At 27.1% G+C, this 26,002-nt stretch overlaps 4 protein-coding genes across 4 annotated transcripts; all 4 read right to left on the bottom strand.

Annotated features, from left to right (window-relative positions):
* Nucleotides 1-4,413: 4,413 nt before the first annotated feature.
* GO595_009045 (AMP-binding enzyme family protein) lies at nucleotides 4,414-6,372 on the bottom strand (the record flags this gene model as incomplete). The annotated part of the gene is made up of 1 exon (XM_067922687.1): nucleotides 4,414-6,372. One exon carries the CDS (start codon nucleotides 6,370-6,372, stop codon nucleotides 4,414-4,416), a length of 1,959 nt encoding a protein of 652 aa, XP_067770830.1.
* Nucleotides 6,373-8,895: 2,523 nt separating this feature from the next.
* Nucleotides 8,896-10,290, bottom strand: GO595_009046 (AGC family protein kinase; the record flags this gene model as incomplete). The annotated part of the gene is made up of 1 exon (XM_067922688.1): nucleotides 8,896-10,290. One exon carries the CDS (start codon nucleotides 10,288-10,290, stop codon nucleotides 8,896-8,898), a length of 1,395 nt encoding a protein of 464 aa, XP_067770831.1.
* A 5,700-nt stretch (nucleotides 10,291-15,990) lies between these two features.
* Nucleotides 15,991-17,133, bottom strand: GO595_009047 (viral A-type inclusion protein; the record flags this gene model as incomplete). Its single annotated transcript, XM_067922689.1, has 1 exon — nucleotides 15,991-17,133. One exon carries the CDS (start codon nucleotides 17,131-17,133, stop codon nucleotides 15,991-15,993), a length of 1,143 nt encoding a protein of 380 aa, XP_067770832.1.
* A 4,374-nt stretch (nucleotides 17,134-21,507) lies between these two features.
* Nucleotides 21,508-23,220, bottom strand: GO595_009048 (NOL1/NOP2/sun family protein; the record flags this gene model as incomplete). Its single annotated transcript, XM_067922691.1, has 1 exon — nucleotides 21,508-23,220. One exon carries the CDS (start codon nucleotides 23,218-23,220, stop codon nucleotides 21,508-21,510), a length of 1,713 nt encoding a protein of 570 aa, XP_067770833.1.
* Between the last annotated feature and the right edge of the window lie 2,782 nt (nucleotides 23,221-26,002).

A 26,002-nucleotide genomic window follows, 5' to 3' on the forward strand; every position in this document is an offset into this window, starting at 1 on the left:
TGATGTTAGAAAATGAAATGATTTTAAATTTAATAAATTCAAATTATTCTAATTTAAAAATCAATTTAAATATTGGTCATAATGTTAATAATAATGTAGCGTTGTTTTATTTAGGTTGTTTTGCTTCTCATTTCCAACAATCTGATTTTGATACTATAATACAAATATTAAGTAATTACATTATGAATTTCAAAAATAATTTTGAAGGATTTTCTTCAATAATTTTTGATATATTTTTAAATCAAATTCTAAAAAATTCGTCAAAACATTTTTTACAATTTACGTTTACTATAATACAAAAAGGTTATTCAGTATTTAAAACACAAATTAAAATAATGTATTTAAATTATATCAATAAATTTACTTTTAATGATTTTGTTGAATTAAATTATTCCAAAGTAGATGAAGAAAATATAAAATTTTTCAAATTATTTATAAAACATATATTTATAAATCATAATGAACAAGTTAATAATTATTTAGAATTCATTAAAAATAATTTTTCTACTTATGTATATATAAATATACTTTTGTTATTACCTAAATTAAATATTACTTCTTATGTTGAAGATGCTTATGAATTATTTAATGTATCAGGTGATATTTTAACAAGAAATAAAATATTATTATATTGGTCTAAAACAATTTCAAATCAAACGCATTTCCAAGAAATGATAAATAATTTAATTCCTTTAATTTCATATTGTTTAAACTATGATATAGCGCAATGTTTAAGTACATTAATAATTCCTGAAGAAGAAACCTTACCTGATGAATTCATAAAATTAATTCCTATTTTAATTAAAAGTTCTGATTCTATAAATCCTTTATTAACATTTCTAAGTAAAAACAAAAATAATTTTGATTTAATTCAATGGTGTGAAATCGAAACGCAATTATTATCATATGAATATTCAAATAAAATCACGTTACAAATATTTCATAAAAATTCTCGATTTTTAAAGAAAATATCGTTGTTAATACCTAATGAATATGATCAAGATTTTATTGGTAAATATTATTCACATATATATCATTTAGAAAAATGTGTAATCAAATCGATTCAATATATACATGAAAACTTTGAAGCGTATTCCAAATATTTAAAGAATTTTGTTGAAATTGGTTCAAAATTAGTTGAGCTTATGCAAGAAGAAAATATAATATCAAATGAAATATTACAAATTTATATTATAAATGCTGAACATTCAATTGAATCTGATTTTGCCGAAATTTGTAATGAATATATTCCTTCATATGTTAAATATAGTGATTTAAATTTAGCACAAACTAAAGTATTATTAGATATATTAATAAAATTTTTACAAAATGAAAAATGGCCATTTTTAGCATTAGCGATTTATTATTTAATAAATAAAGCATTTAAAGAACAATTACTTGATAAAGTATATGATTTAGTCAACATACAGATATTATTAAAAACTTTTCCAATAATTTGGGATTTGAAGTTACCAATTTCTTATAGTATTTTACCAAAAGTAGTTTCATTATATAGAACAATTTCATTTGAATCATTATTAGATACTTATACATATGATTCAATGTTAACTTATATAATTTCATTTCCTTCTGTAGAAACTTATAATTATTTATTTAATCAACTTGAGACATGTGTAAATAATTATAATATAAATTCGATTTTTTATATAAATCATTTAATTAAAAATGGCTTGGTATTAAAAGATGCAAATAAATCATTTAGAACGAAAATTCTTTCTTATTTAAATAATAAATCTGTTGTACAAATATTTTGTCAGTCATCAAAAACTTATTTCGATAATGAAATTTTAAATGAATTAATTATGAATTCATTTGAATTATTATCAAAATATGTTTATAATAAAAATCCAAAAGTCTTAATAAATTTCTTAAATAATAATAATGATAATGAATGTAATTTAATTAAAGGTATGAAAACACTTTCAAACATTTATCAAAATAACGACTTAATTAACTTTTTCATTTTTATTTATTATTTACCAACTTTTAACATTTTTCCAATAAATAATATACAATTTAATACAGTTTTTAATAAAGGATTGAAAATCGATGATCATTTGTTTAAATGGAATGAATCGAATTTATATTTTTATGATGAATTTAAATTCGGTTCAATTAAAATAATTCCAAATTCGGAGTTTTATCAATCATTTCAATTCTATGAGAAATCATTAAATTCTTTATCAGCAAATATAAAAGAAATCGACAAAAACGTACTTGAAAATTATTTAGAAAGTAAAACGCCATTAATTAATGAAACCTTACGAATATTTTATCAAAACTCGAAATCAACTGAAATATATAAAATTATAAAACAATATCTTGTTGATGCATTACCAAATGTTAATCATAAAAATTATTTCGAATTTATTATTATTAAACAATTTAAATCTGCAATAAAACATTTAGTTAATACACCGAATTTAGAAAAGAAAATATTTGATTATGAGTTAAATCCATTATTTCCACCTGAGATACATGAAAGTTATGAAAAACTTCGAAATATTTTATTTTCCAAAGTCAAACCACAAAATAAATTTAAAGATATAAATGAAACACATCAAAATCTATATGAAAAATCCATAAATTTATATAAAAATATTTCCGAATCTGAAAATAACATAAAAACTGAAGAATTAAATATCCAAAACTTAATCACTGCTATTTTTATAGGTGAAATTGATAAAAAATTAGAAATCATTGCAATAAATAATCTTTTAACAGGTTTACGAATCAATTGTAAGAACGATGTCTTTATTTCATCATTTATAACAAATATCGAATTATTTAAACCTAAACTTAATGATTTTGTTCATAGTTTTAAATCAATTCCATTTCATTGGTCACAACTTTTTTCGGAAAAAATGAAATCCGATTCAATATTAATGTCATTATTTGAAGTTATACATCCTTCATTTTGGATTGAGTTTAAAGACAGTAATATTCCACCTGATGTTTCTAATAAAATTAACTCATTTTTAACGCCTTTAATTAATCAACTTAATAAAGAAGAAATTAATGTTAAATCGGATATATTAAAATATGAAAAAGAAATTGTTAATGAGTTTAGAAGTAAAAATAAACTTAAACATAATAAAAATGATTTAATTGATTTCCCTAAAGAAGAAAATAAATTAAAATCACAACATATACATTCACAACAAATAGCCCAAATCATTCCGCCATTATATAATGAACATGATGAAACTAATTTTCTGAATGTATTTTATAATAGTATATATGTTATAGCTGAAATAACTTTAAAGAATGGAAATATTATTAAATATATAATAGCTAAAAACTCATTAACTGATTCAAAGTTTTCTTTATTTTGTAATTTAATTTCAAATCTTTTAAAGAAATCTCCTGAAAGTTATCATAAGAATCAAATAATAAATAGTATTTATTCTGTTAATTTATATAACGATTTCGATTTAATTGCTACAAATAATTCGAATCCTTTTGTTAATTATAATATTATTTCGAAATTATTAGATATGAAAGATTTCGCTATAAGTAAAAATGATGAAGAAGAAGATCATAGATATATAAAAATAAATCCGAAAAATAAAAAAAATTTAATAAACTTCGCACAAAAACAAAGTTATTGCAATTGGTTTTGGAATTTCGGTACTCGTTATGCAGCGATTTCTATGTTACAATTCGCTTGTTGTTCACCAGTACCAAATCCTTTCGATTTGTTTATTGATGAAGAAAACGCTACAATTACATTTTCGCGATTTGAAGAAAATGACGAATTCCAATTAATAAGGTTTTGTGGTAAGTTGAGATTTTTGGAGGATATCTTAATAGCATTGGTGCCATTTAAATATGGAATGATTGCCGCCGCTTCTTGTTACGCTTATAATAGACATAAAATAAATTTGTTCTTGAAAAATATATTAAATAAAAACGAAGAAAAGAGAATGGAATTCTTAGAAAGAATTTATAGATTCTCAATAAGAGATAACGAACCTGAAATAATTCAAGAAGACATAAATGATTTAATAGAAAAGTCCATAACATCAAATTGCTTGTTCGCGCTGCCATGGATATAATAAACTATATTAACTATTTAAACATATTTTATCTTTTTAGTAGTGATAACATTTGCCTCAATTTACTTAAAGTAGATCTTGTTTGCATGAATACAGCACTGATACTTTTTAAATTAAAGCAAAAGTAATCATTTTAAACAACACATAAATGCTATCAATTCCATAGCAATAAAAACTTATTACAAATTCTAATCGAAATGCTAAATGAAGTTATTAGAGAGAACAAAATATAACAATAACAAAGAGAATATTAATACAAATGATACACTTAAAGTAAAATTTATTTAATTTAAATATAATACAGTTCCAGAACAGTAATTATTTAATTATCCATTCACTCATTGTAAAGTGCCTCAATCTCATCTTGGTATCTCACAGTAAGCTCTCTCCTTCTGACTTTGTATGTTGGCGATATGCATCCGTTGTCCATTGTCCATTCGTCATTGACGCATTTGATCTTCTTCACCTTCTGGTAGCCGAGGAGTTCTCTTTCTGCCTCAATTCGGTGCATTTGGTTCATAATTGCGTCGATTACTTGAATCGAATCGCATGCGGCCTTGAACTCATTGTCATTGAGTTTCTTTCCAAGTAAAACCTCGACATCAGCTTTGCTTGGGATGACAATTCCGACCAAATAACTACGACTTGCATCTCCATAAATGAAGATATTCTGAATCAATGGCGCTTCTTCATAGAATGTACCTAACAGCTCAGCAGCAACGTATTCTCCTTGTGAGAGCTTGAAGATAGATCTCATTCGATCAACAACAAGAAGAACATTATCTTCATCAAATTTTCCAATATCACCTGTATGAATCCATGTATGGGTTTCGTCGGTGAAAAGGTTCTTTGTTCCTTCTGGATCATTCAGATATCCGGAACAGAGGCCTGTACCGCCCATTTGGATCTCGCCAACCCCGGGATCGTCAAAACCGTCGACCTTTGAAATTCGGATTTCGACATTTGAAAGGGGATAACCGTTTGTCCCATATTTTATATACTTTATTTGGGGTGGGGACAAAGTGTTACCGCTGCCACCTTCTGACAAACCGTAACCGGTACGAATGGGTACCCCCAAAATAACTTGCATTTCCCTGTGAACTGCCGGAACGATAGCCGCGGAACCGTTACAGATTTGAGTGACACAACCGCCCATCTGAGACTTGATTTTGTTGAAGACGATGATATCAGGAATGAAAGTTGGCATGTCATGCATGAGAAGAAACTCTTTGACGTAGAATGCAACGTTAAAGATAGTACGGACAATAATTGATGAACTCTTAATGCGTGAATTAACAGCATCATTCATCCTTTGAAGAACTCGTGGAACACAACAAAGACATGTAGGCTTAAGTATTTGCATGTCTTCGGATAGTTTTGGAATTGAGCCACTAAAAACTCCGATTTTTCCACCACTATATAATGTGCAACTGGAACACATCTTTTCGAAAACATGGCAAAGAGGAAGATATGAAATATGACGTTCGTAGGTGGCATCGCAATACTCTGAGTGGATAGCAATGAGATTTGTTACAAATGAGCGATGACTTATCATTACTCCTTTTGGAAAACCAGTGGTACCAGAACTGTAACAGATATACATTATCTGCTCAGGATCTATTTCCGCAAGGGCTGGCTCTTTGTTCTTTCCAAGTTCGCAGACTTCTTTGAATGTTCTTAAATTTGTATTATTCCATGCAATTTTATCGATGAAAGGTTGGTCTTCTGGAATGATATCATCGAAAAGAATAATTTCTTTAAACTGCTTTAATACTTCATCCTTAATTCTTTGGAATTTTGAAAAATCATTTCTACTAAGAATAATATATTGAGTTCCACAGTTCTTAATAGAATACTCAAGAGCATCGAGTGCAAAGGCACTGAAAAGGTGAACAGTAGTAAAGCCAATGAGATATGATGCATCTGCTGCTAATATCCATTCTGGTCGATTTTCACTTAAAATTGCAACAAATGTTCTGTTTTCAACACCAAGTTGAGAAAGACCTGATGCAAAGTTACTAGAAATTTTGTAGGCTTCAGAGTATGTGATAAAAGTAAATTTGTTATCAAGAACACCATTTTCGAGTTTTCTTCTTCCAACGTATTCTCTTTCTTTATATTTTTCCATTGATTTAAGGTAAACATCTTGACCTGTTCTTAGATCTTCTGGTAATTGTAATACACCATCAGCATACTTTGGATGACGACGAATTGCATATGGGGTTATGTCCTCACCTGTTGCATATGCTGAGTATGTTCCTGGTGGAGCTGTTTTGGATTGGGAAAGGCCCATTTTTTGGCGGTTAAAAGAAAGATTTTTCTCAAAATTCAACGATTATTCAATTTCGCCAAAATCGATCATCGTTTGAATTGAGATAGATGTAATAATGTATATATATCATATATTTATGATATCAAGATCGTAGGATGATCGCTATATACGATGGGTGGATAGATACTACTCTTCAAGTTTCCTTGAAGTGCCATTTTTTAGAAAAAAATAATTTTAAATTTAATAAGAAATTTTATTAAATGATTGATATTTTCCTTCGGAATCTTAATAATCTTCACTAAATCCAGTGCGAACCGAATGTTCTTAATTCCAAGAAGTTTTAATTTTTTCAATATAGTTAGTGCAAACTTTTTTTTAAATTTTAATAATATACAAGGTGTACTCATATCATACATTTTTTTATTTAATTCATAAATTCAAGATTTCATATAATTATTTGGAATAAATAACAAATCACGATTCTATGATAAAATATCAATATTTTTATTTTTTAACAAACCAAGAATCATTTAATTTGGCTGTTGACAAATTACAATGATGTAAATTGATAACGTATCTTTTCGAGGAAAGGGTAAAATTTTGATAATATTTACCATCATTCAAATTCGCTTCTATCGTCACTTATCGTCGCTGCTATCGTTTGATATTAACCATGCAAAAGTCGATTTTTGTCACTTTTTGGAATGATAGAATAAATTTATCTCGTGCTAATTATGATATTATTCTTAGTTTTTTATTGATCATAGATGTAACTATGTATATATATTATATATCCATAATATCAAGATCGTAGGATGATCGCTATATACAATGGGTGGAAATCGCAAGTCGAGTTTAATAGTATTAATAGAATGCATTTTTGTTTCAATTTTTCGGTTATGTACGTTTAAGAATATTTAAAAACACACAATTAATGGAAAATATTAACATTGAACAGCAACAAATACGCACAAAGCAATTCACATCTGTTACAAATAAAGAATCTATTAGGAAAATAGTTAATGAATCAAATTCAAATATTAAAAGACAATTTATTGAAGAAAAAAGAAGGAGAATTTTACTGCAGTCACAAATTAAAGTCATACAAGAAAAAATGGGAGCTCCACAATTACAAGTAACGGGTAACGATGTTGATTTGCATGAATCAATTAATTCTTTAGAAATGCAAATCAAGGAAAAGGAAGCAGAAATAAACCAAAAAAATGAAGAAATAAAATCAATTAAATCTGAATGTGAGAAGAATCATAAAATAACAAAAAAACATATTTCATTAAAATTGTTGAGGAAACAAATCCAAGAATGTAACGCTTCAATTCAACAACTAAAAAATGAACTTGACGAAGATGTAAATGGAAACCAGGAAGTGAAGGAAATACAACTCCGAAGCATAACATTAGTTCAGATTAAAAACTTCGAAATAGAAAATCTCATCAAGAAAAGAAGAAGTATTGCTGAAGAAGCAGAGAAATATTTTTTAAGAACAGACTCTTCTGCAGCTGCTTCTTATGAAGTTGTTAAGCAAATCTTAAATGATCAAGAGCCACTTGTTGAACAATTGGAAATGATAAATGCAAGATGCAAAAAACTAGAAAAATTAATCAGTCATTTATCAGATGGTCTCAAACCAAGCGAGTTGGCAGAGCGATCAAATCGTGCAATGAGAAAAGCATTACGCGAAAAATATGCGCGAAATAGTTTTGTGTAAAATGTGAAGTCATTTAACGTTCTTCTGAATTGAATTACTTTGTTTGTATCTAACAATTTATGGAAGCTCAATTCTCAAGCATTGATACAGTACTTAATTATGTGAAGCAAGGAGAAAAACCAATCGTATATGTTGTTCTTGGTACAATTTGGTCACCAACATGTTATTATACTATGAGCAAAATTCAAGAATTATCTAAACTACCAGAATATCAAGAAAACATAGAATTTTTTTATGTTGATCAAGATTCTGAACTCCAGTTTTGCTTTGGAGAAAATATTCCTGTTGGTTTTTCTACAATTTTATTGTTCGTGAAAGGAGAGATTGTGGATTTTCAAGGAAGAGAACAAGCATTTGATCAATCAAATGTTGACTCAAAGAGAAGGCTTATTCGGCAACTTAGTTTTGATCAAGCAAAAGCTATCGCTGATGAAGCGATTTTGATTTTGAACGGAAAATCAGAATCAATCCCATACATAGAGTGATTGAATACTTTTTACGTGAAATTCTTTGTATAAGAAATGTTTGATATTTGGAAAAAATTTTAAGTAAAATCAATGGAATTAATACGCTCATTTTTTCACAATCTTTATCATTATTTTTTTCCAGGCAGCTTGTCTGAAATAGAAACACACAAACCGCAGTAGCACTATTTATTTGAAAATAAAACAATATCTTTTATACTTTAACTAATTAAAAGAGTTTTCATCATCAAAAAAACGATACAACAAATAGAATACTTTATGAAAAAATACATCAATAAAAATAAACGAAAATTAAATGACCTTATTACAAAATAACATTTTATTTAATAACAATTAGATGAAGTTTCCTCCTATTTTCGGCATTATCAAACCTCTAGGTTTTTGTTTATATGTGTAACCCAAGAATGCAAATCTTGCCAAATCTGGTTCACATGGAAGCTGAGATCCGAAACCTTCGTCACCGTCAGGTTCTATCTCATCGAAGTGACAAGTGTCAGTTGGGAATCTAATGATTGGAATCATTGGTGGAATATTTGCATCAACACATTCGAAGTTAAATCCATTAAAGAACGGGTGAGTCACTATCTGTTCGAACTGGAATCTATTTTCTGGTTCACATAGAAGATGCTTTAACAAATCTATTGCTTCCGCAGATACATTTTTATCGGCTGGAAAACGTAATGCACGTCTCCAGTGTAAGATTCTAAGCGCTGTTTCTTGTAGAGATTTACCTGGAAATGGTGGATATCCAAAAAGCATCTCATATAAGATCACACCAAGTGACCAATAATCACTTAAAGTGGTTGGTTCTTGACCGCGAAGGATCTCAGGAGCTGTGTACCCACAAGTTCCAATAGCTTTGCCCCTTTCGTGATATGTTGCATATTGGTCACGACTAATTTGGCATTGTTCTATCATTAACTCTTGTATTTCATCAAGAAGTTGTTTGCGTTCAGAGTCGTTTTTCAGGTAATTAGTCGAAAGTCCAAAATCTGTTAATTTGATGTGGCCATTTTGGGCAATTAGAATGTTATCTGGTTTGAGATCACGATGAAGGAAATGCATAGAATGAATGGAGTTAAGAGCTATTGCAATTTCACCGGCAAAGAATCTGGCGGTTGGCTCATTGAATGTTCCACGTTTGATAAGAGCTGTCATAAGGTCACCACCGCAAAGGTATTCTAAAACAAGGTAAAGTCGTGAGTCATCTTGGAACGAACAATGTAATTCAACAACCCATGGATTTGATGCAGCTGATAATATGTCTCTTTCTGCTCGAACATTGGCTAGTTGATCTTTAAGGATTATGTCTGACTTTCGGAGAACTTTGAGAGCATAAAGTTCAGATGTGGTATTTTCTTGAACTAACCAAACTTCTCCGTAACCACCTTTACCGATTAATTTTATTCTTTGAAAATGAGATGCTGTCAGCCGAGCCCTTGACATTCTCGAATAATTTGTTTCTTCATTAACGTATTCTCTATATAAGGCTTCTTTATCTGATTGTGATAAATTTGAATTTGATACTGTTTCGATAAATCTTCTGTGCCTTTCGTTCCTGTCTTTTGTTTCTTTCATTAAAGAGGAGAAATGTTCTTCGAGATATCGCCTTGCTGTTTCAGATTTTATTTGAGTTGAACGAGATGGAAGTTGAGTATCCCAAAAACCATTTGATCCTGGTTGAGGGCATGAGTGTGTTCCGTAACCAGGTCTTCGCACAACAGTCATTCTGAATGCTTTTTTCTCTCACAAAAAGCTGTATTCAAAATCCAAGAAACCGTATAATTAAGTCAAAAAGCTACTTTTGAATATGTGGTGAAAATTAAGGGTTGTTTCTTTTGTTTGGTCGAAAACAAAACGAAAAATGGAGAGAATCAAATTATTTTAAGACTAAAAGAGCATAATATTAAAAGGCAGACTAAGGTAGTTAAGATAGTACACGATAACAAATATATAACAAAAACGTTTCGAATTCTGGATGATAAAATTTTGTTCTTCTATTCAAAAAGTGTTTAGTAAAACGATCGTTTGCTTAAACCCATCATAAACTTCGGTCCAACGGTTAGTTACCAAATTTCAGATAACATTTTTCATCGGTGTGATGGCCATTTGATTATTTAAATTTGAGTGCTTTTTAACAGTGTTCGTTCGATTTTACCAAAAAAAAAAAAAAAAAATTATTTTAATATGATATTTATGATCATAAAAAACCAGTTTACAAAATTGAAAATTGAAAACTTTACATATTGTATGTTTTTGTGTTCTAAAAATAATTTTAGGGAATAAGGAAGTTACAACTATCTATACTTTCTTAATAAGGTCTACGCAAAAGCACAACATCTTCTTTTAAGGTAAAATTTCTTGTATAATCAGGCATATCAAAATTTATAAATCATCATTTCATTTTAAACCTTAATACTGAATACTCTTTTGCAAAGTATTAGAGGCTTTGTAATGCTTTACTATGCGTATATATCTGTGATCCATTTAAATCTCAAATGTTTCCAACAACCTAAGATAGTTGTGTTAATCTTGAGACAAATATTTTGACAAAAGATTAAAGTAGAAAGAGTTGATAATGATTCAGACCTCTACCAAAATTTGCATTGCCATTATTTGTACACAAACGGCCTTTTGGGATTTGAAGGTTATATTCAATTTGTGTTCAAAAAAAAAGAACTTTTTCAGTATAATAAACTTATCAATAGTTTTTGATAGAAATTTAATCGTTTAGATTGGCATTTTTTTTTGTTCCCTTCAAATTTTTTACAACAATTCAACTTGGATTAAATTCGAAATTTTGCTGTTTCTATTTTTTATTTTGGTTTATAATAATAATGACTTCCAATTAGATGCAGTATGTAATCATTCTTATGTATATCTTAATTGGACAAAATTACAAGACTATATCTATTTCAAAGTATATCAGAAAAGAAAGGATTCAAATGGCATATGGACAGAATTCGAACAAATTAGTACTTATAGAAGTGGTGTAAGGCTCCATGTTTTAAATGTTTATCCAAGTCAATTTGATGGTGATAAAGGCCAAATAAATACTGCAAATGATTCTTGTTTTACACATTATGTTAATTTTACGTTTGGTACTAGTTTTGAAATTATAACGTTACCAAAGTCTGCTTTATTAAAAGTATGGATGCAGGGAGGAACAATTGAAGAAAATGGTGTTGTTTCAACATTTGATCCAATAGGAATTGATCCATTTACGAAAGAACGAATGATTTTTGTTGAACCAATATCAATCAATGACTTTGAAGACGAAATTAAAAGTTATTCCGATTTTATATATGATTATGATATAATATTTTTTGGATCATGGGATGCAAGTTCATGTTAAAATATTCGGACAGAAACCGCACATATAATTTCAAACTATATTCAAAACGGTTATGGTGTTATTGCAGGACATGATACACTTATTGATTATTTTTATGTAAATAATAAATCAACAAGTTTATTATCAATTCGGGATTTATTTGGCATTGCAAGTAAAGGTTCAGATAATTTTTATGCAGGAAATAATATTAATTATAAGAATATACATTCATCTAATATTTCTATTCAACGAGAAGGAATATTAGTTAAATATCCAAATAAAATTGGGAATGGTAAAATTGGTGATATTTTACCTATTTATGAATCACATGTATCTTCAATTGCATCACAAGGTAAAGTTTGGTTATCATTTAGTAATAAAGGAGTTGAAATGGATGAATCTGGTCTTCAACATAATTTTTATTTAACTACGAAAGATAATACAGCAGTCATACAAATAGGACATAGTAATGGTAATTCGACAGAAATTGAACGAAAAATTTTGGCTAATACGATATTTTATATGAAACAAAGAACATATGAATATGAATTAAAAGATTATTATGTTATTGATTCTGAAGGACCAATTATTAAAAATATATTTATTAATCCATCGAATTTAACTATTAATATTTTGTCAGAAGATATTGGTTCAGAATATAAATATAATGTTAAAGCATATGATTTAAGAGATTTTTCATTTGTTGCTTATTCAAATATTGTAAATTTATCATTTATTTCAGGAATTGATCATTATATTTATTTAATTACACCAAAATCAAATTTTTCAATTACTGATTTAACAACAGCTACCAAAAATTATATTCAACTTGAAGAAAGTCAAACGCAAAGCGGGATTTATATTCATGTTGCTGGTGTTGATTATGCAGGAAATATTGGCGGAATGAAATCATATGAAATTTCAACATTAATTCCAAACAAAACATTTACAGAAACTAATTCATTATCAAAATCAAATAAATTCTCACCGAGTAATACATTTTCCAAATCTAGTTCATTTACTAAATCCCATACATTTTCTCGAACGGGTTTACTTGCATCAGTGGTAACTGTTTCTCATACATTTATTTTCGTTCGATCGATATCATTTTATGTGACCAATGTTATCACTCATTCATAGATTTCACAAACTCATCTCTTAGATATTGTTAGCTCATCATATACTATAATTATCTTTAATTCTATTTATTACGATTATACAATTGTTATTTATTCGACATATTACAATTTTTATTCTGAATTTTATATTGCTTTTTCACAAAACTCATCATCATCAAGCAAAAGTTACTTATCTAATGGAGAGTTAATTGGAATTGTTTGTGGTTCAATAGCAATTGTTTTATTAGTTACTGGAATTATAATATTTCTTTTAAGAAAGAGAAAAATTGAAATATCAAAAGAATCAAATGAATTTTCAGAAAAAACACCCGAAGTTGAAAATGAAGAATTTAAAGAAATTATTCATTTAATCCAAAATGAAAAAGATAATTTGATATGATAATATCTTTCCATCGTTAAGAAATATTCAAAAATTAATAAATGGTATGTTCTTAATAAAATATTTTTATCTTTGAGATACAACATGAATAAAGTAAATTTGAGTAAGAATTTACATTTATCTTTTTTTGCAAGATTCTTGTGTTTTTATATAAAATATGTACTGAACTATAAAATAAAAATAAATATATTCGAATAATGAAAAATGATTATGAAAATATTGAAAAAAATTAAATACATGAATGAAAAATAAATATCTAATTGCGAGTAATTGTTTTTCAAAATTGAAAAATTAGTTTTATGATATCAAGTTATGTTTGGATGTTAGAATTTCGATGAGACCTTAAAACAATTCTTGCAATAGAATTTTATAATATTCTCTTTAAATTTAAGTTGTTTTGCCTATAATATATTAAGTGCTTGACTTATTTAATTCATCTTGATATTCATTTTATTGTATTCCAAATCATTGATGAATCCTTTTGTTTTGATTTTTTATTATTTTATTTTTTGAGGTTCCTTTTTGAAGTATTTCTAATTTATAATGCAAACAAAATTGCTTTGTTTTGGCGTTTTTGCAATAACATATTGAAAGGATAGAGTCTGGATCAAGGTTCTCTTATAAACTTTGATATAAATATATAACCCCTCATTATAATTTAGAATATTAGAATCATCATATATGATTTAAAATCAATTTTGTAACAAGAAATTCATATTTTTATATGAGAAATTTGGCAACTATTTTTCAATTGGAAATGGAAAGCAGTAATAATCAGAAAGTAAGCTGTGATTTTAAACGTTTTATTTCTGGTTAAGCAACTTTAGAAAAGGATTTTTAGAAAAGCTGTAAAATTCCCATTAATCGAAAATTCATAAAATGGTCTACATAATGATGTAACACAAAAGCACTTTTGCCAATTATATTTAATCAATGGATTTGTAATACTCTTAGGGCAATGTTGAATTTCGAATGATTTTTTCTCTAAAATAAAAAAAGTTTCATATTTTTGGAAACACATTTTGAATTGTTATTTCGACGATTCAAAAGTTTATTCAATTGATTTCCTGTGCATAATTTAAATTCAGTGTTCGAAAACCGTAATGTTAGTTTTCAAATTGAGCCAAATGAAAAATATAAAATATCAAATTTTGCTGTTTCGACATCAATTATATATTATGATTATACGCTTATCATTTATTCCAAACATTTCATATTTTGTTCCAATTTTTATTTTATTTTTCAAAATCAAGAAACCAAAAACTTTAATAAAACATATATTTATATTATCATTGGTGTTTTGTTCCTAGTTATTATTGTTGTTATATTATTTATAATATTATTAATTTGTGTCAGAAATAAACAACGATAATGAAATAATATTTCTATAGAGTTTTCTAAGGCTATTGTTGAAGAAGATCCATTTGCGAAAAATTTCAAAGTAGTTAATTTTGTTCTTCAGATCTAAAATAGAAAGTATTTAGCAAAAAACATTTTGATCATTTTTTATAGTTATCAATAAAATTTTTTTCAAATAAAAAAATACCAAGCTTCATAAAAACTTGTTATAATGAAAATGTATTTTATTACCTTTGTGATACAATTAACAATAATAAAGAAAATTCTAGTCAGAAAACGATTTTTCAAAAAGTTAATCAATACGCTGTCAACCAAATTAACGGTCTTTTCAAATCAGAAAATCAATTTTTTTAAATTTTAAACTGAATCAAATTTAAAAATAAATATAAATAAATAAGTATACACATTCTACTTAATAAAATTATCTTAACCAAATCTTGTTATCTCATTTTTTTATGAGCAATCTTCAAAATTCCAAAATGCTTTTTTGGGTTTTAGGATTAAATACAGAAGTTCAAATTCAATAAATATATAGAACTAATAATAGTCAATATTAATTTATATAATTTTTCTGTAGTGTCCATTTTGTTTTTAAGTTATACGAGATTTTCAATATCTATAGACCAGTGCAAAAATCTGTCTTTACAATTTTTTATAATTTATATGTTCTATAAATAGTAAAATTCTTGAAACAATTTATTCATTATTGGAGGCTCTAGACAAAAAAGAAAAATCAACTTTTTGAATTAATTTTGCGGTTACAAATCCATCAAGATTCGTTCCTCCACGAGTGAGCGATAGTCACAACAAGGAATCACAAAATTAAACAGAAGATAAACATTTTTTCAACAATACTTGTATATACTGGTTTAGATGTGGTTAATTGATATATCCAGTCTTTACTTAGATGACCGTTTGTGTATTGTATCGTACACGAATTTAAATGGAAAGTGACTAAATTCAAAGGGAATTTTATAAAAAATTATTATATCTTCATAAAAATTTGTCTACTGTTCTTATATGTTAAAATCTGATATGTATTAAATACATCACAAATAATTTTAAAATTAAAAAAAATTCTATAAGAGGGAAAATTGGTTGACAGTGTCTTAGTTAATCATTTCAATAAAATTTTTGTTTAACCTAAAATCCCTTTTAATTATTTAAATGTTCAACAAGATAATAGAAAATTATTAATAATATTTTATTGACAGTATTTATTTTCCAAAGCCGAAGAAACTTGTTTTAGCAAACAATTGATGCGATCTTGCCCATTGTCTTTGCGCCGTAGCAATTTGTTGTTGTGTGCAACCCACCAATTCTAAGATCATTGGTATCATTGCTTCTTTTTTCGCGTCGTCTTGTAAAAAGAACTGTAACATTGATCTTCTTAAATACATTCTCATTGTTGAATCATTTTCAGCATCTCTATTTCTATGGTTTACGCCATTCTCCTTTTTCAATTCATTTTCATCGTTTTCGTTTTTCTTGATTTTATTATCGATATAAAACATTTGTTGTGTTTGTATTTTATAATGTTTTTCCTTATTCTTATTTTCTATATTAGAATTATTTAATTCTTGTTGCAATAAAATCGATTTTTCAAGTAGTTCGGCATAAAGTTGATTTGACTTTTTAAGCATTTTTTCAAGTTTTTTGTTTTTCATTTGTAATTCATTTACGTTTTCGTTACTGTTCGAAATGTTTCGTTCTTTTATCGATGTAACATTTTCCGTATCATTTAATTGTTGCTCTAATTCATTAATACGCTTTTGTTTGATGGCATCCGATTTGGATGCGCGCTCTAAAAGTGTTTTCAGTTTCGATATTTCTTCGCTCGTGCTTTCTCTTTGAAGTGTTTCGTACTGTTGCCGCAGCTCAGCGCACGATGTCGAAAGAGTCGAAATTTGCGATTTACATGCTGAAATTTCGTTTTCTTTGGTTTGAAGTGCGCTTTGTAATGCTAAAATTTGTGCATTTGCGCTTTGGAGTTCTGCGATTTCGTTCTCTTTGCTTTGAAGTTTGGCTGATAATTCGCCGATTTGCGATTTGCGCGAAGTTAACTCGGATTCGAGTTCATGCAGTTTGGCGCTGAGGGTTCTGATTTCGTCGTCTTTGCTTGCTATTTCATTTTGAAGTTCGCTTATTTTAGTTTCGTTTGAAGTTGTTAATTCTTTTTCTAAATTCATTTTTTCGTTAATTTGTAATTTGAGTTCTTTAATCGCATTTTCTTTGTTTGCTAATTCTTTTTCATGTGAATTTTGACTTTCATTAATGATTGCATTGAGCTCTTTGATTTCATTTTGAAGTTCGCTTATTTTAGTTTCATTTGAAGTTGTTATTTCTTTTTCTAAATTCATTTTTTCATTAATTTGTAATTTGAGTTCTTTAATTTCATTTTCTTTGTTTGTTAATTCTTTTTCAAATGAATTCTGATTTTCGTTTATAATTGCATTGAGTTCTTTGATTTCATTCTCTTTACTTTGTAATTTGTTGTTTATTTCGTTAATTTCTTTTTCATATGAATTTTGATTTTCATTAATAATTGCATTGAGCTCTTTGATTTCGTTTTCTTTGTTTGTTAATTGGCTATTTATTTCACTGAATTCTTTTTCTAAATTCATTTTTTCGTTAATTTGTATTTTAAGTTCTTTAATTTCATTTTTGCATTTTTCATTTTCTGTAATTTCTTTGTTTAATTCTGATTCAAACACACTTAGTTTGGTTTTAAGTTCTTCAATTTCATTTTCTTTGTATGATAATTTGTTATTTATTTCATTTAATTGTGAAACTTTTTCGTTAACTTCTTTTTCATACGAATTTTGATTATCATTTATTATATCATTGAGCTCTTTGATTTCATTTTGAAGTTCGCTTATTTTAGTTTCATTTGAAGTTGTTATTTCTTTTTCTAAATTCATTTTTTCATTAATTTGTAATTTGAGTTCTTTAATTTCATTTTCTTTGTTTGTTAATTCTTTTTCAAATGAATTCTGATTTTCGTTTATAATTGCATTGAGCTCTTTGATTTCATTCTCTTTACTTTGTAATTTGTTGTTTATTTCGTTAATTTCTTTTTCTAAATTCATTTTTTCGTTAATTTGTAATTTGAGTTCTTTAATCGCATTTTCTTTTTGTATGATTGTATTATTTAATTTGCTAATTTGTGTTTCTTTTTCTGTATTTTGCAATTTGTAATTTTCGTTTTTAGTTTTGATTATATTTTTAAGTTCATTTGCTTCATTTTCATTATTTTGCAACTTAATTTTTAATTCATTTATTTGATTTTCATGTGATTTAATTTCATTTTCTTTATTTGTTAGTTTTTCGTTATAAATTGCTTCATTTTCAGTAAGTTTACTTTGTAACTCTTCAATTTCTTTGTTTAATTCATTAGTTTTCATTTCATACGAATTTTGGTTATCATTGATAATATTATTTAATTCTTTGATTTCGTTGTCTTTATTGGAAATTGTGTTATTTAATTCACTAATTTCTTTTTCATGAGAACTTTGTTTTGACTTAATAATTGTTTTCATTTCGTCAATTTCATTTTTGTTATTTGTCAAAACATTTGTTAATTCTTGAATTTTTATATCTTTTTCGTTTATTTCACTTTCACTTATTTTTTGACTTTCTTGAATTTGTTGTTTAAGTTCTTCAATTTCTTTGTTTAATTCATTAGTTTTCGTTTCAAATACATTTTGGTTATCATTGATAATATTATTCAATTCTTTGATTTCGTTGTCTTTATTCGAAATTGTATTAATCAATTCATTAATTTTAATATCTTTTTCATTCGCTTCTCCTTCAATGAGTTCTTGTTTCATTTGATTTTGTTGTTTAAGTTCTTCAATTTCTTTGTTTAATTCTCTAATTTTTGTTTCCTTTTCATTAATTTCATTTTCATTTGATTTTTGATTTTCTTGATTTTGCTGTTTAAGTTCTTCAGTTTCTTTGTTTAATTCACTAATTTTTGTTTCCATTTCATTTACATTTTCTTGTTTTGTTTCAATTTGCTTATTAAGTTCTTCAATTTCTTTGTTTAATTCTTTAATTTTTGTTTCCTTTTCATTTAATTCACTTTCATTTGTCTTTTGATTTTCTTGAATTTGTTGTTGGAGTTTTTCGATTTCGTTTTCTTTGTTGTCCAATGTGTTCTGTAATGTATTAGTTTTTGTTTCATATGAATTTTGATTATCATTAATAATATTATTCAATTCTTTTATTTCATTGTCTTTATTCGAAATTTTATCAATTAATTCATTGATTTTAATATCTTTTTCATTCGCTTCTCCTTCAATGAGCTCTTGTTTCATTTGAATTTGTTGTTTAAGTTCTTCAATTTCTTTGTTTAATTCACTAATTTCTTTTTCATGAGAGCTTTGTTTTGACTTAATAATTGTTTTCATTTCGTCAATTTCATTTTTGTTATTTGTCAAAACATTTGTTAATTCTTGAATTTTTATATCTTTTTCGTTTATTTCACTTTCACTTATTTTTTGACTTTCTTGAATTTGCTGTTTAAGTTCTTCAATTTCTTTGTTTAATTCATTAGTTTTCGTTTCAAATACATTTTGGTTATCATTGATAATATTATTCAATTCTTTGATTTCGTTGTCTTTATTCGAAATTGTATTAATCAATTCATTAATTTTTGATTCCTTTTCATTAATTTCATTTTCCTTCGAAATTTGATTTTGTTGAATTTGCTGTTTGAGTTCAATAATTTCATTATTTAACTCATCAATTTTGTTTTCCTTTTCATTCGCTTCTCCTTCAATGAGCTCTTGTTTCATTTGAATTTGTTGTTTAAGTTCTTCAATTTCTTTGTTTAATTCATTAGTTTTCGTTTCAAATACATTTTGGTTATCATTGATAATATTATTCAATTCTTTGATTTCGTTGTCTTTATTCGAAATTGTATTAATCAATTCATTAATTTTAATATCTTTTTCATTCGCTTCTCCTTCAATGAGTTCTTGTTTCATTTGATTTTGTGTTTTGAGTTCTTCAATTTCTTTGTTTAATTCATTAATTTTTGTTTCCTTTTCATTAATTTCATTTTCATTTGATTTTTGATTCTCTTGATTTTGTGTTTTGAGTTCTTCAATTTCTTTGTTTAATTCATTAATTTTAGTTTCCGATAAATTTTGGTTATCATTGATAATATCATTTAATTCTTTAATTTCATTTTCTTTATTTGAAATTGTATTAATCAATTCATTGATTTTTGTTTCCTTTTCATTAATTACATTCTCATTTGATTTTTGATTATCTTGATTTTGTGTTTTGAGTTCTTCGATTTCTTTGTTTAATTCATTAATTTTAGTTTCCGATAAATTTTGGTTATCATTGATAATATCATTTAATTCTTTAATTTCATTTTCTTTATTTGAAATTGTATTTATCAATTCATTGATTTTTGTTTCCTTTTCATTAACATTTTCTTGCTTTGCTTCAATTTGCTGTTTAAGTTCTTCGATTTCTTTGTTTAGCTCATTGATTTTTATATCATTTTCATTTTGCTCTTCATTAGATTTTGTTTTATCTTTGAGTTCTTCTATTTCTTTTTCATGAATTGAAAGTTTCATATTTAATTCATTTATTATTTCTTCTTTTTCATTTATTTCTTTTTCAAATGAATTTTGGTTTTCTTCAATTATTTCATTTAATTCTTTAATTTCGTTTTCTTTATTTTCAAGTTCTATGTTTAATTTGTTTATTTCTTCTGATTCATTTGAATTATTATCAGTTTTATTTTCTTTTAATGTTTTAATGTCATTTTCATATTTCAGTTTCTCTGCTTCGAAAGTTGAAATAATTTCATTTTTTTCGTTTGTTAATTGTTCGTATTCAGTTTGCAAATTACTTAATCGCTCTTCTAACGAATTCCTTTCGTCTTCATACGATGTAATCAGTACCTGAAAATCATTGTCCTTTTCGTTGATTTGGTTTTCAAGCTCTGCAATTCTGGAGCTTTGATCTTGTTGATCATTTTTTTCTGACTCGAATACTGAAATAATTTCTTGCATCTCTTTTTCTTTTTCTGAAAGCATTTGCTTAAGATCGGAAATTTGCTTTGAGTAACTGTTATCGAGCTTAAGGATCATTTCTTGGTTTTGATTTTCTTTTTCATCAAGAAGCTTGGCTTGTTGGTCGGATTTTGACTTGGATTCTTCTAGCTCTTGCATTAATTTTGAAATTTGATTTTCATATTGTTCTTTTTGTTGGAGAGTTTCGTTGACAAATTCTTGTAACAATTTGTTCTTTTCTTTTTCTGCTTCAAACTCATCTAATTTCATTTCTGTTTTCCCTTTTTCTTCCAGTAGTTTGTTGATCATATCTTGATAAGAAGATTTTTGTGAATTTGCTGCATTAATTTCCAAATTTAAATCATTAACTTTTGCGTATAAATTCATGCAAACTTTTTTTAATTCATCAACTGAGTTAATCCGATTTAATCTGTCGGAAAAACTCATATTCCGATCCATGGGTTACCTATCGATGAGTCACTTTCCGGTTTATTAACGGTTTGACCAACCATTCCAAATGTCTTTTTTTAAGAAAAATGCAAGAATCAAAAAGATAGAAACAACAATTTACGTTTTTTATAAACGTTAAACATGCTCATTGTAAATATTTAGTAAAATAATTTTGTTTGATGAGATCTCATCAAACATTTTTTTTTTAATTAATAAAAAGTAGAATTTGTATTCTATTTATCTATTTACTTATATATTTGGAAACATTTGTTCTAATTTAAACACCTCTGATTGTATATGTTCTTTTTTGAGGTAAATCACAACATTTCCCTTCAATATTATTCCACCGAAAGATAAAGCTGATCCTTCCACATTAAACAAGTATCCGCCTTGTCTTTGGTCCTTAACTTCATCATAAAAAGGAAGTTCACCCACGTTAACCCCTTCTTGCGCCGATAGAATCATTCTTTTCATAACCGCCGCCGATACATTCACAATTCTCTTTGATGCGAATTTACGTACAACATCAGTTCCTTCCATACATGGTACTCCTCTCACAATTGATTTATCACTAAGCGATTTCCATGTGAAAATTCTTGTGCCACAAAGAACAGCTCTAAGTTGATCTGATGGAATTGAATTTACAATTTCGGCAACTTCTTTTGAAAGATAATAAATATTGTTAACGACATTCTCTGCACGAACAAACATTCGCTCACTGTCGAAATCTGATGTTAAGCCGAAATCATTTTTGATCGATTCAGCAACCTCATTCGATACAGTTGAGAGCTTTACAAAAGGTGGCTCCTTCCACTTTGGAAGTGGCTTGTGTGGGAGCTTTGGCACTTCAACATTGATATTTCCGAGTTTTTGTAGCACAGCCACAAAGAATCCACCAGAATCGTTTTGATGTGGGAAAAATCTCATACAATATTCCAAGTTTTGTATTTGAGGTTGTGGATTCATTGTTGCAACAGTGTTTTCGTCTTGGACAACTTTCCAATCCTTCAGGCCAGCAGAACTTACCAAAGATGGAAACTCTTTTCGACAATCAAGAAGGATAACAGAATCGCCAGTTTCCAAAAGAGTTGAATTGATAACAGCTTCATCTTCAATAGGATTAAGTGAACATGTTGAGTAAACAAGTCTACCACCGATACTTAATAGTTGTAATGCGCGGATAAGAATTGCTCGCTGAAGTGTATGCAATGAAGACCCATTGGATGTGGACCATTTGTTAATTGCATCAGGATTCTTACGGAGTGTTCCATCACCAGAACATGGGACATCACAAAGAATACGATCAAACTGTCCAAGTTCGGGTAAATATTGTGCAGGATAAGCAGTTGTAATTGTGCTGTATGTGTTGTAGCGATTGAGGTTATGGGTAAGAGTGAAACAACGATTGATGTTTACATCATTAGCTACAAGGAGACCGTTTGTTATGATGTTTATGATTTGTGATGTCTTACTACCAGGAGATGCACAGCAGTCAAGAACACTTGAGTCATTTTTAAGATCAAGGAAAAAAGGTGGAATCATAGATACAAGTTCTTGACGAGCAATGTATCCAAATTGGGAATTTTTTGAAAGCCATTCACGAAAAGGTTGAAGATCATCATCTTTACGGAGAGTTGGATTATCAACATTTAGTTGATAAATAAAACCAAAACGATCATCAAGTGTAGTTATTTGTTTGCAATTTAATTTTTCTTGATGTTCTGAAATAAATGAATCCATTTTAGATTTAAGTTGGTTAGATATTTCTGTAGGAATTATTCTAATTACGTGATGCAATGATTGACGGAAGATATCAATCATTAAATTGAATTCTTCTGATGTTAAAAGAGATGGAACAAACTGTTCTCTGTAATAATCAATAAATTCTTGTGGAATATAACCTTTTTCGTTGACTTTTCTTTCAGACTTTTTTCCTGGTTTTTTCTTCAAAGGGCGGGACATATCAATGTGCAAACAGACCAAAAGTGACTCCTTGATTTTTAAGATGTTATACCCCTTTGCTCTCATATTTTACCCTTTTTTGTACGTTAAGCCCAATTAATGTGTTTTTTTGATATTTGTTTCTTCTTCATATCCACGCCATGAATGTATTAATGCAATTCATTCATAACAATAATAGAACTCATGATTTTGAAGTTATATTTTGATACATCCGAGTTTTGAACGATATTTTTATTTTTTTATAAAATAATTTTAAATGATTTTTAGTTTCACTATAATAGAATCAAAATACGTATTAACAATATTTAGAAGAAGTATTTTATATTAATTAAGCAAGCCAAAAACAAAATTTCATGGGAAATTAAAATTATCATAATTATGATAAACAAAATTTCAAAGTATCAAAAATCAATAATTTTTCAATATTGGTTTTCAAAATTTTGGGGCTTTGTTTTTTACCTATTATACTACATTTTATTTATATTAGATTTTTAAAATCATCATGTAAAAAAAAATTTCCCCTAAATGTACAATATTTGTTTTATGTATAATTTTCGTTGTGAACATTATTAGAACTTAAAGTTTTAATATTTTATTATTTCTAAAAGATCCTACAAAATTTTCCTGGTAAAACAAAATTTTCTCTTCATAATATCTCGATTATTTGGCCGGCCAATTAATAACAGTTTTTTTGTTCCATATTTGATCGTCTAAGGGGTTATTCTTAGAAAAAGTTGTTGGGAGTTCCATATGGAACAAATGGTGACTTATGAGAGCAAAGGGGGAAAACATTTTAAACAACCGAAGTTCTTGATGATATCAAAAAATGTGCACAGAACAGAAAAATCTTTCTTAATTCCTTCAAAAAGTATTTTTATAAGAAGACCATTTTGGGGCGTATCGTTACCATTATTTACTACTGTATATGAGTCTTTCAAAGAGTTTATAAATCATATGCTTATTGATGAGACAAATATGTTTCAGATTTGATATTTATTGAATGGTTTATTTTGTAATTTATACAAAATTTTTAATGTTGATTTTCCTGTTTCGATTGTGTTCACAACATAAAGGCTTTGATATATTTTAAATACTTTTCAAAGTTAAATATTCTTCTTTCTTTTTGGTCACTTTAATTGTGATATTCATAAAATTTATATAATTTTGATGATGCAAGATATAAAAATAGTAAATCACAGGCTATCATTCAAATAACAATTGTGACATTTGTTGACATCAATTATATCGAAGCACTTTTGAAAAAAGAGATTATTAAGGACAGCCCTTATGAAAAATTAGTAAATAATGTAACAAATTATGAAAAAGTTACAAAATTTTTCCCCGTTTCTAACAGTATTTTAACGATTTCATTGTGGCCTCTCCTATTTGCATATGCATCTTATTCTTTTATAACAAAATAATTTAAATAATTTCCAAATATTATTTTAAAATACCAAATTATTAAAATAAATAATAAAACAAATAAATATTTTTAGCATTAATATCAGTTCCTTTTTGCCTTAAAATGTATGTAACAAGTTCAATGTTTCCCGAAAATGATGCAAAAACTAAAGTATTTATTGGAAGTTGATTATTTTTATGGAAATATTTTACAAGAAAAATATTCCCAATTTTTGCTGCTTCATTAATGATATTTTCATTAATTTTCATTCCTTCTTTTTCTAAATATGTAAAAATTTCATAATTAAAATATGAAACGCATTTTTCTCCTAATTCTTTTAATTCATTAATATCTTCAATTTTATTATCATAAAGATATTTAAAGATATCATTTTGATGAAATTCAATTGCTGTTTCATATGCATTTTCAAATGCTGATTGATTTTGCTGGCATAAATGAATGATTTCAAGATTTCCTCCTGCAACTGCATATTTACCTGTATTTTTCACTTTTTCTCCATTCATAAGTAAATATTTAAAACATTTAATCGAAGAAAAAAATGCTGCATAATCAATTAATGTAACATTTTCTTGATTAATAAATGAACATCTTTCATAAATTGATTTTGGGATTATTTGATTAAAATCGAATTCATTTTGTGATGATATTTCTTGAAGTTTTTCGATTTCATCATTTCGAATTATTTTAGCAATTTCATTCGGATTAACTCCTTCTTCAATTCATTGCTTATGAAGTGCAAAATCATTCTTCGAAAGTTCTTCATAAGAAATATTTTCTTGAATAAATAAATGTTCATATTTATCTAATTTCATATCAGTATTCACCATCATATTATTTTCTATTTAACATTGGTTATAAGATGGCAAAGCTGCATTACGAATACACATTCCAATGATTTTAATTCCTCTTCGTACACATCTTTGTATTAATGGCTTCAACTTTGCTTCTTCAACGTGATGCTTAGTATCACCTCCATATGCTTTTCCATGTGCAGGAGCACCTGCAATGTGTATAATTAATTTTATTCCGTCTCTCCATCTGATATTGTTTAATGCGATTGTATATGCTATGCTCCAACCCAAACTTCGGGACCGTCTCCACCTCCATCAGCTTTAACAGTACCAATTTGTTTTTGTAATCCAACAACATCAAATGAAAGATTAAAGTATTAATGTACATCAGAACGCAAATCGACTGGATCACGATAAAATATACCTCCGAATTGGAAATCTACATTCGGTAATTTCAGTTTTAATTCATTTGATATATTAATACATTCATTTTTAGCAGATGTAACATAATCACCATTGATCCAGTTGCATCGACCATATAAATGATATCAAATGATCCAAAATATCC

Source organism: Histomonas meleagridis, assembly GCF_020186115.1.
Source record: "Histomonas meleagridis strain 2922-C6/04-10x chromosome Unknown contig_82, whole genome shotgun sequence".
Classification (NCBI taxonomy): domain Eukaryota; phylum Parabasalia; order Tritrichomonadida; family Dientamoebidae; genus Histomonas; species Histomonas meleagridis.